A 15,825-nucleotide genomic window follows, 5' to 3' on the forward strand; every position below is an offset into this window, starting at 1 on the left:
AGCTAATATAAATGGCTCCTTGTATCATATTTGTTATTCTAACACTATATGTAACTTCTAATTGAATGCATATTATAAATTATTTATTAGGAAAGACACTGAAAATCAAGATTACCATATGTAACAATAAGACAAAGAATTCTATTTTGAAGGAGGGAAAAACAATGTGTATACATATATATGTGTGTGTGTGTGTGTGTGTATACATATATATGTATGACTGGGTCATTTTGCTGTACAGCAGAAATTGGCACATTGTAAATCAACTATACTTTAAGAAAATAAAACCATAAAAATAAATAATAAAATTTGAAGGATACTGGCTAAAGCATATTACTCAATTCTCAGTGAGAAATTCATAATTCACTTGTAAGAGAAAATGTTCCTTAGGTCATTCACAGTGACTCCAAGTATCAGAGCTAGAATAATCTAACCGAGTGTTTTTCAAATTGTACAGTTCAGCTTATAGATAGGTAGTGAAATAAATATAGTTAATCTCAGGAAACATTTTATTAAAGAGTGAAAATAGATAATAGCAAATATCAGAGTGTTCTTTACTCAGTATAAATAAATGTTGTTTCAGTGGAGTGTGTATGTGTGAGAGAGACAGAGATAGAAATAGACGGAGAGAGAAAAATATGTCGTAGGGCATAATATAAAATTTATTCTTTAATATGAGTCATGGTCAAAAAAGTATGAAAGCTATTTGTTTAGTTTAATCCTCTAATGCTACAGATAGAAGACCAGAGAAAGGAAATCACTCGATGATTTCATAGTACATTTTTTTTTCTTCTAAGGGCTGCACCTGCAGCATGCAGAAGTTCCCAGGCTAGGGGTCAAATTGGAGCTGCAGCTGCAGGCCTGTGCCACAGCCACAGCAATGCCAGATCCAAGCCACATCCATGATCTACACCACAGCTGGCAGCAACACTGGATCCTTAACTACTGAGTGAAACCAGGGATCAAACCCACATCCTCAGGGATACTAGTCAGGTTCTTAACCCACTGAGCCACAGTGGAAACTCTCTCATAGTACATTTTACATAGCTAGTTAGTACCTGTGTCTAGAGTCCTTTTCTACTTATGAGAGTAGGGCTATTACCCAAATAAATTTTATTTTCTTGTTGACTGGCTGTGCATATCAAGTAAAGAGAGGATGAATGTAAGTCTTTTTAATATTTAAAATGATAAAGATGTGATAAACACATATACACACACAATGGAACATTATTCAACCATAAAAAGAATGAAAATGACGCCATTTGCAACAACATGGATGAACCTAGAGCTTATCACATTAAGTGAAGTAAGTCAGAGAAAGACAAATATCATATGATATAACTTATATGTAGAATCTAAAAAAAATGATACAAATAAACTCATTTACTGAATAGAAAATGACTCACAGACATAGAAAACAAACTTATGTTTACCAAAGGGGAAGGGAGGATAAAGATACATTAGAAATTTGGGGTTAACGTATACATACTACTATAAATAAAATAGATAAACAGCAAGGGCCTACTATATAACACAGGGAACTATATTTTCAATATCTTTTTTTTTTTTTGTATTTTTAGTGCCACACCCATGGCATATGGAAGTTCCAGGCTAGGGGTCTAATCGGAACTATAGCTGCTGGCCTACACCACAGCCACAGCAACAGAAGTGCCAGATCTGAGCCATGTCTGTGACCTACACCACAGCTCACAGCAATGCCAGATTCTTAACCCACTGAGTGAGGCCAGGGATCAAACCTGCATCCTCATGTATACTAGTCAGATTCTTAAACCACCTGAGTTACGATGGGAACTCCTCAATATCTTGTAATAACCTATAATGGAAAAGAATCTGAAAAATTATATATATATATATATATGTATATACTGAATCACTTTGCTGTACACCTGAAAACTAACACAACATTGTAAATTAACTATAGTTCAATCTAAAAATGGTTTAAGAAAAGTATAACAATTACAAAAATAAAATGACACATCAAGGAAAAACTACCACCTTCCAAGTCTAGGAGCAGCACAATTAGGGGAATTTGGCCAAATCAAGGAAACCTACATCAAGAGATTTTTAGGTCAGTAACATCAAGAACCAAACTACAGATACCAGAATAATAGTGAGCCAGGACTAGAGTAAAGGAACAACTTAGGACATATTTTAATACAATTAGACTCTCTTTCCCAGTATAACAAAACCACATCTATATCTAAAGGAAAGCTAACCTAAAGGTTGAAGCAGTCTAACACCCACCCAGCCCCAATGCTCAGTCTGTTGGAGACATGACTCTAGAAGGCCTTCTTACTAATAGTTAAACCAGAGAAATACCTCTTGTTCTTACCTTCCCTAAACTGCAAAGTTGCCTGCAAACATTGCTGGGTATTTTTCATCATAGTCTTTACTGATAGACCAGATAGACTGTATCATTTTTAAATTAAGGGTTGTAAGAGCTGTTCCAGAGAATAGAAGTACCTACCCCAATTAGAAATCCCATCATCTGATGGCCCAGATTGTATTTAGAGTCCAGGGTTCCCAGAAGAGTATTTTAGATAGATATTGTTTTGGACTAAGGGTCTGTTGGAAGTAAAGTGCTGCTGAGAGTGGTGGGTTTCAAGCTATTATATAGAACCTAGGGTTCCATGGAAGTGTTTAGGTGTGGTACAGGGATAAGGGAAAAGCCATGTAGGTAGGGCTTGTTCACTCTCCCAGGTGTTATAACCAGAGTAGCTTCAAGTCTGCAAGTTTTATATGTGAAGTTCCTAGTGAGATTCTATTTGGAAGTTTTTTTAAGGACTTCATTATTTTAAAAAAAGTTTGTAAAGGACTCTTAGATGCTTAATTAAGGCACTTTTGGAAATAATTGAATTATCACAGGTTACTTGCAATTATTAAATTATTAATTCAGTATTCTAAAATCAGTGAGATGAAAGAGTCATGTACATTTTAAAATTCTTAGCTGATTAAATGGTTGGATCCTTCGGCTTTCTAAGGACTTAATCAAAAAAGGATATATGAAAAGAGTACATTTCAGTTTAACAGGGGTGTCACAAACATGATAGTGATTAATTCTCTATATTATCATGCATCATTAGATACTTGAAAAAAAATGTGGTTACAACTCTGGGACATGAAAAAATACCTAGTTTTAAAAGAAGAAAATCATCAACCCCCTTTGTGTAGGTAATTATCAATGTTAGATTGAGAATCCTTTTCTTAAATTGGACATGACAACTAAGGGCTATTAATTGAATTTTAATCCTTAAGTACATTTTACCTATCATCTTGATTAGTATTATTACCTACAGAATAAATTAATGTAGGATAAAGGCTTAAAGGGGAACAAAGAAAATATTAAAGTTATAAAAGCATCAAGTCTCTGATAGTATCTATTTGGAGTTTAATAGTTTGTTTGACTGTCATAGGTTCTAGGTTTAAGAAAATTGCTTATCCACTGGGACTGGCCACTATAGGAGCAACTGTTTGCTACCCTGTTCAATCAGTAATAATTGCAAAGGTAAGTTCTTTTTAAGTGATAGCTTCATTTCAGTATTTTTTTAAACTCTCAGTATAACAATATTTACATGTCATCAACAAAATCTTAGCCAACCGAATCCAACAACATACCAAAAAAATTATACACCATGACCAGGTTGGGTTCATCCCAGGTTCACAAGGATGGTTCAACATATGCAAATCAATCAACATCATACACCACATTAACAAAAAAAAAGTCAAAAATCATATGATCATCTCAATAGACGCAGAAAAAGCATTTGACAAAGGCCAACATCCATTCATGATCAAGACCCTCGCCAAAGTGGGTATAGAGGGAACATTCCTGAACATAATCAAAGCCATTTATGATAAACCCACAGCAAATATAATCCTCAATGGGGAAAAACTGAAAGCCTTCTCACGCAAATCTGGAACAAGACAGGGATGCCCACTCTCACCACTGCTCTTCAACATAGTTTTGGAAGTCCTAGCCACAGCAATTAGACAAACAAAAGAAATAAAAGGCATCCATATAGGAAGAGAAGAGATAAAACTGTCACTGTATGCAGATGACATGATACTATACCTAGAAAACCCTAAGGACTCAACCCCAAAACTCCTTGAAGTGATTAATAAATTCAGCAAAGTAGCAGGATATAAGATTAACATTCAGAAGTCAGTTGCATTTTTGTATACCAGCAATGAAACATTAGAAAAGGAATACAAAAATATGATACCTTTTGAAATTGCGCCTCATAAAATCAAATACCTCGGAATACACCTGACCAAAGAGGTAAAGGACCTATATGCCGAGAACTATAAAACTTTGATCAAAGAAATCAAAGAAGATGTAAAGAAATGGAAAGATATTCCATGTTCCTGGATTGGAAAAATCAATATTGTGAAAATGGCCATATTACCCAAAGCAATCTACAGATTCAATGCAATCCCTATCAAATTACCCAGGACATTTTTCACAGAACTAGAACAAACAATCCAAACATTTATATGGAACCACAAAAGACCCAGAATCGCCAAAGCAATCCTGAGAAACAAAAACCAAGCAGGAGGCATCACTCTCCCAGACTTCAAGAAATACTACAAAGCCACAGTCATCAAAACAGTGTGGTACTGGTATCAAAACAGACAGACAGACCAATGGAACAGAATAGAGAATCCGGAAATAAACCCTGACACCTATGGTCAATTAATCTTTGACAAGGGAGGCAAGAACATAAAATGGGAAAAGGAAAGTCTATTCAGCAAGCATTGCTGGGAAACCTGGACAGCTGCATGCAAAGCGAGGAAATTAGAACACACCCTCACACCATGCACAAAAATACACTCCAAATGGCTGAAAGACTTAAATATACGACAGGACACCATCAAACTCCGAGAAGAGAACATAGGCAAAACACTCTCTGACATCAACCTCATGAATATTTTCTCAGGTCAGTCTCCCAAAGCAATAGAAATTAGAGCAAAAATAAACCCATGGGACCTCATCAAACTGAAAAGCTTTTGCACAGCAAAGGAAACCCAAAAGAAAACAAAAAGACACCTTCCAGAATGGGAGAAAATAGTTTCAAATGATGCAACCGACAAGGGCTTAATCTCTAGAATATATAAACAACTTATACAACCCAACAGCAAAAAAGCCAATCAACCAATGGAAAAATGGGCAAAAGACCTGAATAGACATTTCTCCAAGGAATATATACAGATGGCCAACAAACACATGAAAAAATGCTCAACATCCCTGATTATAAGAGAAATGCAAATCAAAACTACCATGAGATACCATCTCACACCAGTCAGAATGGCCATCATTAACAAATCCACAAATAACAAGTGCTGGAGGGGGTGTGGAGAAAAGGGAACCCTCCTGCACTGCTGGTGGGAATGTCAACTGGTACAGCCACTATGGAGGACAGTTTGGAGATACCTTAGAAATCTATACATAGAACTTCCATATGACCCTGCAATCCCACTCTTGGGCATCTATCCGGACAAATCTCTACTTAAAAGAGACACATGCACCCGCATGTTCATTGCAGCACTATTCACAATAGCCAGGACATGGAAACAATCCAAATGTCCATCGACAGATGATTGGATTCGGAAGATGTGGTATATATACATAATGGAATACTACTCAGCCATAAAAAAGGATGACATCATGCCATTTGCAGCAACATGGATGGAACTAGAGACTCTCATACTGAGTGAAATGAGTCAGAAAGACAAAGGCAAATACCATATGATATCACTTATAACTGGAATCGAATATCCAGCACAAATGAACATCTCCTCAGAAAAGAAAATCATGGACTTGGAGAAGAGACTTGTGGTTGCCTGATGGGAGGGGGAGGGAGTGGGAGGGATTGGGAGCTTGGGCTTATCAGACACAGCTTAGAATAGATTTACAAGGAGATCCTGCTGAATAGCATTGAGAACTTTGTCTAGATACTCATGTTGCAACAGAAGAAAGGGTGGGGGAAAAAACTGTAATTGCAATGTATACATGTAAAGATAACCTGACCCCCTTGCTGTACAGTGGGAAAATAAAAAAAAAAAAAAAAAAGAAATGAAGGCACTTATAAGCTAAAAAATAAAGAATAGAGTTCATAAAGTATATCTATTAATAAAGCTTCATTTTCTACCCTCAAAAAATAAATAAATAAAATAAATGTCATACAGCACCTGCAACATTTAATTTTCGGAGAAATATTGTTGGTATCAACTCTTATGTTGGCAAAAATCACATTAGCATCTTATCATGGTAAATCCCATTCTTAATTACATAATTATCACAAATAAATAGGATGTATTTGTTTAAATATAATTCAACAGTATAAATGCTGATTTGAGGATTAGGTTAGAATTTATGTGGAGAAATACTGTTCCATTGTTGAGCTACGTAAAATTCATATTTTAGTTAATAGAAAATTACACCTGCTGAAAGTTGCCAGTTCAGCAGATTAACATGGTGCAAGAAACAACCAATTGATAGATAATAGAGGCTTCTGAGGAGTAAAAATATACACACATATATACAAACTCAACTTTGAAATCTGTATTACAGTTGTTTTGTCATTTTCTTGTGAGCTTACCCTACAAATCCAAAGATTCTGCTCATGATTTGAACAGTTTGTGTCAGTGGTTTTATTTTATTTTATTTTACTTTATTTTATTATATATATGTATATATGTATATATATTTTGCTTTTTAGGTCCACACCAGTGGCATATGGAAACTCTCAGGCTAGGGATAGAATCAAAGCTACAGATGCCTGCCTATGCCATAGCCACAGCAACATGGGATCCGAGCCACGTCTGTGACCTACACCATAGCTCACGGCAGCACCAGATCGCTGACTCACTGAGCAAGGCCAGTGGGGATGGAACCCGCATCCTCATGGATACTAGTTGGATTTATTTCTGCTGTGCCACGACAGGAACTCCTTGGTTTTTTAATTTTAACAAATATTTTGATTGAGAAAGGCAGCTTTGGGATATACAGTTTTTTCTTTCTATTTTTTCTTCCATTAATTACCAGTATTTAACATTTCTCCCTCACACTTGAAGCAATGTGTAGTGTTACCAGAAAGACTTTCTGTACTTGTATTCTCATTACTGTATCTTTTTAATTATTGATGTAGATAAAACTGCCTATTCAGTATTTTAAGAATGTCAAGAATATAGTGCCCTATGTAGTTTGTAATAGGATCAAGCTGCAAAAGCTTACAGCAAAGGAGGAAAACATTATTAATTAAATCTAGTAAAACTTAAGATAATTGATGGATAAAATGATAAACTTATTTTAAAAATTATTTCCTAAGAATTTACATAGGAATTAGCCACTTAAATTCATATAATGTTAGTGCTGAAAGAAATCTTTGAGCTCATTACATTCAACTTCCTCATTTTCTCATTTGCCAATAAGGAAACTGTGGCCCAGAAAAGTTTCAAAGTGACTGATTTGTCCAGGGCTCTATTCAGCTTCATAGGTCTTGCTTCCCTATCTATTTCTCTTCCCAGTGCATGATGCTGCCACTGATTGTTGTTGTTCATTTGTTTAGAAAATGACTTTTTTTTTCAAATAAAATTGATACCCACTTATTCTTCAATCATTTAAGCATTACAAAAAAGTGTAGGAAAAAACCCAACTAACCAACTGAAATTTTTTCCTATCCAGAAAAATGTCAGTATTAACATTTGATAGAATATTATTCTAGATATTTCTTCATTCATACATAGACATAGAATGATAGATGAGTGAATAGGCATATATGGTTTTATAAGAGGATCCTAGTATAGTATGCACCTTGTTTTTTATTTTAAAAATGAAGTATTAAATTTAATTTTACTTTAAGAGAAAGAAAATAAAAACAAAATGCAGAACTTGGGAGTTTCTGTCATGGCTCAGTGGTAATGAACCTGACTAGTGTCCGCGTGGTCATGGGTTTGATCCCTGGCCTCTCAGTGGGTTATGGATCATGGTGTTGTCACAGATGCGGCTCAGATATGACATTGCTGTGGCTGTGGTGCAGGCTGGAAGCTGTAGCTCTGATTTGACCCCAGCCTGGGAACTTCCATATGCCACGGGTGTGGGCCTAAAAAGTGAAAATAAATAAAATCAAATGAACATTTAAAAACATTACAATAATGTGAGTGCAGAATCCTCTTAGATTTTTAGTATTTCTCTTAGCCTTTTGTCTTGTGCACCTCAAATTTGATAGTTTTTTTAGTAATTCACTTTTGAGTCTTTACAAAACTTAATTTTTGTAAATGCAACAATTCTCTTTACACTTATATTTCATCCTGTTACATTTAAATTGTTTAATTATAGTAAAACTTAATTATCCTGAAAACAAATACAACTTATTCTTTCTTTTTTTTTTTTTTTTTTTGGCCACATCCACAGCATGTGGAAGTTCCTAGGCCAGGGATGGAACTCATACCACAGCAGTGACCTGACCCACAGTGGAGACAATGCTGGATCCTTAACCCACTGAGCCACCAGGAAACTCCTAATATAATTTATTCTTGATAAGCATACAAATCACTTGTGAAAGACAGTAGTTGGGTATATTGTAAAGTACCTACTAGTAATGAATATTCAGCATTCTATAAATATCACTTATACACTTTTAAAACAGCTTTTTGTTAATCAGACAAGTCTTTTTAAAAAATGTCAGGTAAGAGCTCTTCTGTTATGTGTGTATTTTTGGAAAGAAGCAGCTCATAGATTTTAAGAGATTCTTTAAGAAGTCTGCAATATAAAGAAGGTTACAAAATGATAGTCCAGAAAGTTCTTTGAAAAATAAAAGTCACACTCCAGTTACTATTTCAGAAACGCACTTCAAGATGAAATTGCTCTTTGCTTTTTATATTTTTCCTCACAGTATTTTCATTATTAACTTTTTTTTTTTTGTAGAGTAACAAGAAATCTGTCTTTGAAAACTAACATATCTAGGAATAAACTTAATAAAATCGAATTTTAAAACTTAGATTTTAAAAACTATTAAACTTTACTGAAGGGCATTTTTTAAGCTTGACTACGTTTTGTTCTTGAATAGACTTGTTTTCTGAATGAAATGATTCAATATTGGAATATGGCAGGTGTTTTCAAATTTATTTGGTTCTTACAAAATCCCTGGATTTGGAGGGAATGTGACATTCATCCAACCAGTATTTGCTGTCCATGTGCAATGTGTATGGAACAATACTATAGTTATAGCATAAATAATAAAATATACCAAGAGAACAAAAGAGAATGTTAAAAAATATATCGAGTGTGTCTTTGTATACGTTGTGGGGTGTGGGGGAGGGTATGGTGCAAGTGGCAGTTCAGATCAGTGTGTAAAGAATGCGTGGACAGGAGTTCCCGTCGTAGCTCAGTGGTTAGCAAACCCAATTAGCATCCGTGGGGACATGGGTTTGATCCCTGGCCTCGCTCAGTGGGTTAAGGATACAGCGTTGCCGTGAGCTGTGGTGTAGGTCGCAGATGCGGCTTGGATCCCGCATTGCTGTGGCTGTGGCGTAGGCCAGTGGCTACAGCTCTGATGCAGCTCCTAGCCTGGGAACCTCCATATGCCACGAGTGCAGCCCTAAAAAGACAAAAAATACAAAAAAAAAATGCATGGACTATTCAAGAAATGTATCAAATAAATTCCAAGTGGAATAAAGATCTAGTGGTAGGAGTTCCCATTGCAGCTCAGTGGGTTAAGAACCTGACTAGTATCCATGAGGATAAAGGTTCAATCCCTGGCCTCCCTCAGTGGGTTAAGGATCTGGCATTGCCACAAGTTGCAGCTTATGTCACAGATAATGGTTCAGATCTGCTGTTGCTGTGGCTGTGGTATAGACCAGCAGCTGCAGATCCGGTTTGACCCCTAGCCCAGAAACTTCCATATGTTTCAGGTGTGGCCCTAAAAAAATAAAAAGAATCTAGTGATAAAATATAATAAAATATCAGAAAAGCGGAATATTTGTGTAATCTTGAGATAGAAAAGGCCTTAGGCAAAACATAATCCAAAAGCCGTCAAAGAAAAAAATTAATAGATTTTACATCAAAGTAGTATATTTCTGTTGATCACAATATACCATATACAAAGTTAATGAATGAAAAATGGGGGAAACAAGTTGCAGCATGTATAACAAAGGACTAAATAATAGTATCCTTCTGTATAGTAAAAGTTTCTATAAATCAGCAGGAAAAGGATAAATGCTCCCCTAAGAAAATGAAGAAAGTATATGAATAAGTGCTACACAAATTAGAAATATAAATGGCCTAATATATGAAAGATACTTAATTTCATCAGCAATCAAATAAATTCAAATTGAAAAAATCATTTAGATATTGGTTTTTAGCCTATCCAAAGATTTAAAACACTCATAACACTGCTGCTGATAAACAGGGTTGGAAAATAGATATATACTCTTGGTGGGAGTGTAAATTGCTACAGTACATTGCTTACTTTCTGAGGGCAGTGTGGCAATATTGTCAAAAATTCAAATATATATGATCTTTAATCCAGATATTTCACATCAAATTTTTCCAAAGAAATACCACAAGGGTATATAGTCCCAGTTGTTTGTGTAGGGTGGTAATTTGCAGCATGCTTATAATTGCCACAAAGGAAGTATCCCATATGCCCATCAAAAAGGGATTTGTTAAACAAATCATAATGCCCATATGCCCATCAATAGGGGATCTGTTAAGCAAATTGCAATGTACCTATTATAGAATACTAACTATCCAGCTATTACAAGCAGATCTAATGGCATATAAACTGATAACATCTCGATGACATAATGTTAAGCTTTAAAAAAATCACATCTCTGAGTTCCCTTGTGGTGCAGTGGAGTAAGGATTTTGTGTCACTGAAGCGGTTTCGGTCACTGCCATGGTGTGGGTTTGATCCCTGGCCCAGGAACTTCCATATTCCACAGATGCAGCCAAAAAAAAATCACATTTCGACATAGTATGTATCATGTAATCCTGTTTGTGTTTACAAAAGAAACAGTGTATGTATGTGCAGTTTTCCTAAACATTAATTTAAAACATAATTGAGATTGTAGTTTATAATCTATTCTCTGTTCTCTTTTTTGCAATTCAGTAGTTCATCATGGTTTTCTATCCATGTCACTGCATATAGATCTACCTCATCCTTTTTGGTAGATCTATAAGTATCAACATTCCATTTTATTTTATTTTATTTATTTTTAGGCCTGCACCTGCGGCATATGGAAGTTTCTGGGCTAGGGGTCAAATTGGAGCCATAGCTGCCAGCCACAGCCATAGCCACAGCAACATCAGGTCTGAGCCGCATCTGCAACCTAAACTGCAGCTTGCAGCAACGCCAGATCCTTAACCTACTGAGCAAGGCCTGGGATCAAACCCTTATCCTCATGGATACTAGTTGGGTTCTTAACCCACTGAGCCACATTGGGAGATCCATCATTCCATTTATTTTTAAATGCTATGCATATGCACATATAACATACATATTAGACTAAAAATTCAGGAAAAATATTCACACAACTGTTAAAAAAGGTTACATCAGGGGGAGGAGGAGGACTTTCATACTAGTGGACTGACTGAATTTTCTTAAGTACTGCTATCTACTTAGCAAAAACAATAAAAATATTTCTATTTAAGGAAGAAAAACATAGTTTTTGAAAATTTGTGTTTATATAAAGTGTAATCCTGGAAAGCTCCCCCAAACCTCTTTAAAATTTGAGAAATCGATAGCTGTTGACATAACTTTAACCATAAGGAACAAAAGGATAGGAAAAGAATCAAAAGAAGGAATCATAAGATTTTCAAAGGGAAAAAGATATGAATGAAAATAGCAGCTTCAGGAATTCAGTCAGCATGGTAGCCTCTGCTTTAGTGTGTTTTTAGTTCACTTTGTATTTCACGTTTCTACTAAAAAAGTATTATTCTCTGGAGAAACACATTAATTATTTTTCTTTCTGACTGGAGAAAGCACCATAAAAATTCAAGCAAAAGCATTAACTTTGTAGCATCTTAAAATCTTATTTCTTATTTCTATGTCAACTGTTTATTATTTGGAACTGTCTTTCCCAAACTCCTATTAAACAGATAGTTCGTTGTTGTGTTTTGTTTTTGTTTTTGTTTTTGGCTGTGTCCACAGCATGCAGAAGTTCCTGAGCCAAGGATCGAACCCACACCACAGCAGTGACAATGCTAGATCCTTAACGGTTAGGCCATCAAGGAACTCCAGACATAGTTTTACGTATGTTACAGTGTGAATGGAAACTACATGTTTAAGACTATTATTTTTTTAGCATATTTTTAGATTCACAACAGAATTAAGGAGAAAGTATACAGATTTCTGGTACACCCCCTGTACCCACACACGCATAGCCTCCTCCATTATCAACATCCTTACCAGGGGTACATTTGTTGTAATTGATGAACCTACACTGACATATTTTACACTAAGATTCACTCTCGGTGTAAAACTTATATACTTACATAAGGCAAATAATATTTCATGTAAGATATAGAAAATGAGGCTTTGTGTTATATGATCTAGAGATTTATATCTTTACTATTGATTCTAACCTGAGTGTTCATATAAAATACCATGTGTAAGTTTTTTAATATTTGTTATTTTAACTTTAAAAAAAATGTATTATTTGACTCACTTTTTTTTAAATTAGGTAACTGGGAAAAAGGCATATACTACAAGCCAGGAAATTTATGAAGCAGTTAAATCATTGTGGACAAATAACAGCAAAAAAGAGTCACTTCCTGAACCTAAAGAAAAAACTAAGGTAGAGTTTAAATGGTTCAAAAGGTAGACTTTGAGTTTTGTTTGGGTGGCTGTTAGCTTGTAATGGGACTCCAGGACAGAAGTCAAGGATGGAATGAAAGGAAATGAAAGAGCATACTACTACCTTGGCATGCTGTAATTTTTTAGGACATTTTATTCTTTTAGTAAAATAATTTACTTATGAAGGAAAAATCTTTTTTTGTAAACAGCTGGGAAACTCTGCCAAAATAGCAATACCTGCAAAAACAGCTCAGAACCTGAAACAGTCAGTGCCTTTGCCAACAGAACTCAGCTCTGAAACAAAGACCAAATCAGAATCCACCTCAGGTTTGTTTGAAATAACTCAGTTTTAATTTCTGAAATAATTTTATAGTATTATAATTAGTAGTTAGAACTTATTTATGTTTTCTTCATAAGTGTTTTGTCTTCCACATATCTGTAATCTGTATCTTTTAAAGTTAAGTATTCAGATACCTAATTGCAACATAACTCGTAATATAGATCTTTGCAAATGAGAATATGGAGTGGCACTGATAGGTTGAGTGAGTGAAGCATTTAATATCACTTTATAAATGTGAGCTTTTTAATCAGGTGGAGGAAAATGTGTCTTTCTGGATTCTATCAGTTTACAGGCTAAAACAATGAATCATATCTACATTAAAAAATATCAGCTTTGCATTTCCTTTTCTTCTTTTTTTTTTTTTTTTTTTTTTCCTTTTTATGGTCGCACCTACAACATATGGAAGTTCCCGGGCTTGGCATTGAATTGGAGGAGCTGCAGCTGCTGGCCTACAACATAGCCATAGCAACGCCAGATCCAAGCCACATCTGTGACCTACACTGCAGCTTGCAGCAATGCCAGATCCTTAACCCACTGAGTGTGTCCAGGGATCAAACCCACATCCTCATGGATACTAGTTGGGTTAGTTATCATTGAACCATAGTGGGAACTCCCAGCTTTCCATTTCTTATGCTATTTACTCCTTTCAGTCTTGGCTTATTCTATCAGTTTAATTTAGTTTAGATACTAGGAGAACTTTCAGTATCATACTAAAAATAGCACCAATTAATTAATAATAATGACTAATAAGTAATATATTTACCAATAAAAGGTATAGGCAATTAATACTTTGTGAGACCAAATGATGACAATTATACTTTCTAGGCAAATTCTACCCAGTTTTACTGTGATCAGAAAGAAAGAGTGTTTACTACTATGTCAACAGTATATTTACATAAATTCACCATATTTTTATTCGTACCAAGTAAATGGTAGTACCCATCAAGTTATCTTATTACAAAGGAAATAGGACCAAGTCAAAGGTAGAGAATTAGAGAATAATGAAAATATCTGCCCTTTACTGAGCAACTGCTGTCGTGCAGAGAGCTGAAACTACAGTATGTTATTCAATCCTCACCAACCCACTCCAGAAAAAAAAAAAAAAACCTCTGGTGTATATGTAATTTTCATTGTTTTATGGTGAAGAAACTGAGACTCAGGGAGATTAAGTAACTTGCCCAAATTCATACAGTTTGTGAATAGAGTTGTGTTTATAGCTTGGATATTCCTGATGCCAAAGGCCAAGCTTTTTTCACTGCTTATAGATTATCTAATTTAAAACCAGAGTTTGGTCTCTAATTTCAACCTCCTCTTCTCTTAGTTTTTATTAAAGCTGTCACTGAGAAATCTGATTTTGAGTTCTACTAAATTCCTGTCACCTCTCCTTTCTAATGAAGATAAGTTATACAGTTTTAGACTCTCTCTAAATAATCCACAGTTGACTATATTCCCACAAGTATATAACATAACCAATTTTTCTAAATGCCTGTCAACTCCAGAGATCTTTGTGGGGATGTTATAGCTTAACAATGTCAATTCTTTTCTTCACACATCTGGATTCTAGAACCTTTTAGCTACCTGTCATGGGTTATGTAGTATATGAAAAGCATTCTAAGGAGGCATGTAGAGGAGAGAGACACCCACTACTATTCATCCTTATCATATATCATTCAGAGTTGAGTGTACATCAAGCTCATACTAAGTTCTCAATGAGTGTTAGAAGAGATCATTAGCATTTGACTGAGTAATTAGCCATTTTGCTGATAAACACATTTATTGTCATTGAACACACTTTGGGAGCACATTACTTAGCTAGGGAGCCTAGTCATGCCACCACTTCTTAGCATACAGAATAGACTGGGTATACTGTCCAACTATATATCATGGCTTTGAATCTCAATTTAGTTTTTCTTTATCATTCATATACATTCTTGGTGACAGCTGTTATTTTGGTAATCACAAATTTAGAAATTTGGTGATATGGACGTCTTCAAAATCTGATAAAAGCAGAATGAAATCTCTCACAGTCTCACAAGATTAATGTCCTTCTTAAACAGAGATTGACAAACAATGGACCTTGTGCCAAATTTGGCTCACTATTTTGTTCATTTCGTAAGCCAAGAATGATTTCTATGTTATTAAGTAGTTTGAAAAATCAAAAGGAAAATCTTTCCTGACAAGTGAAAATTGTATGAAATTCAAATTTCAGTGTCCATAAATAAATAAAATTTTATTGGAACACAGCCACACTTACTCATTTATGTATTGTCTGTGGCTGCTTTCACCCTGCAGTGGCAGAGGTGAGACAGTAATTCATTGCTGTTTTATAACTTTAAATATCTTTATTCCTTTCCTGTTTGTTGTAACACCAGCTTTTTAAAAATTCTGCTGAAAAAAACTTTAAGCAGAAATTGTTTTACAAAGAGATTAAAAATATGATAAAGTGCAAAGAAAAGCATTATATAATGATTGGGGAGTTGAGACTCAAGAATAGTTTTATGACTGCTAATTCTTTGGGAGGACTAAGAGCCCTTGATCAAAAAGAATGAAAAAATTCTAAGAGAAAAAATATAATTCTTAATTACTCCAAAAAGCATGAGATGAACCTTTTTAAAAAGGCAGAAATCATGGAGTTCCTGTTTTGGTGCAATGGATTAAGGATCCAGT

The 15,825-nt window shown here is 35.0% G+C and overlaps 1 protein-coding gene across 5 annotated transcripts in view; it reads left to right on the plus strand.

Moving 5' to 3' along the window:
* Positions 1-15,825, plus strand: part of APOOL (apolipoprotein O like) — a 443,755-nt gene that overhangs the window by 52,767 nt on the left and 375,163 nt on the right. For 3 of the 5 annotated variants that reach the window (XM_001925965.7, XM_005657845.4, XM_085008872.1), the window contains 3 exons: positions 3,435-3,526; positions 12,706-12,819; positions 13,028-13,145. In XM_001925965.7, the coding sequence (XP_001926000.1) occupies positions 3,435-3,526; positions 12,706-12,819; positions 13,028-13,145 (324 nt within the window). Of the gene's footprint in view, positions 1-3,434; positions 4,571-12,705; positions 12,820-13,027; positions 13,146-15,825 lie in introns of all 5 variants that reach the window. The other 2 variants (XR_014835865.1, XM_085008873.1) reach the window with 2 other exon arrangements.

Source organism: Sus scrofa, chromosome X (assembly GCF_054392235.1).
Source record: "Sus scrofa isolate SSC_HxYL_T2T_F1_AM1 chromosome X, Sscrofa_HxYL_maternal_Yorkshire_Landrace_v2.0, whole genome shotgun sequence".
NCBI classification, from domain to species: domain Eukaryota; kingdom Metazoa; phylum Chordata; class Mammalia; order Artiodactyla; family Suidae; genus Sus; species Sus scrofa.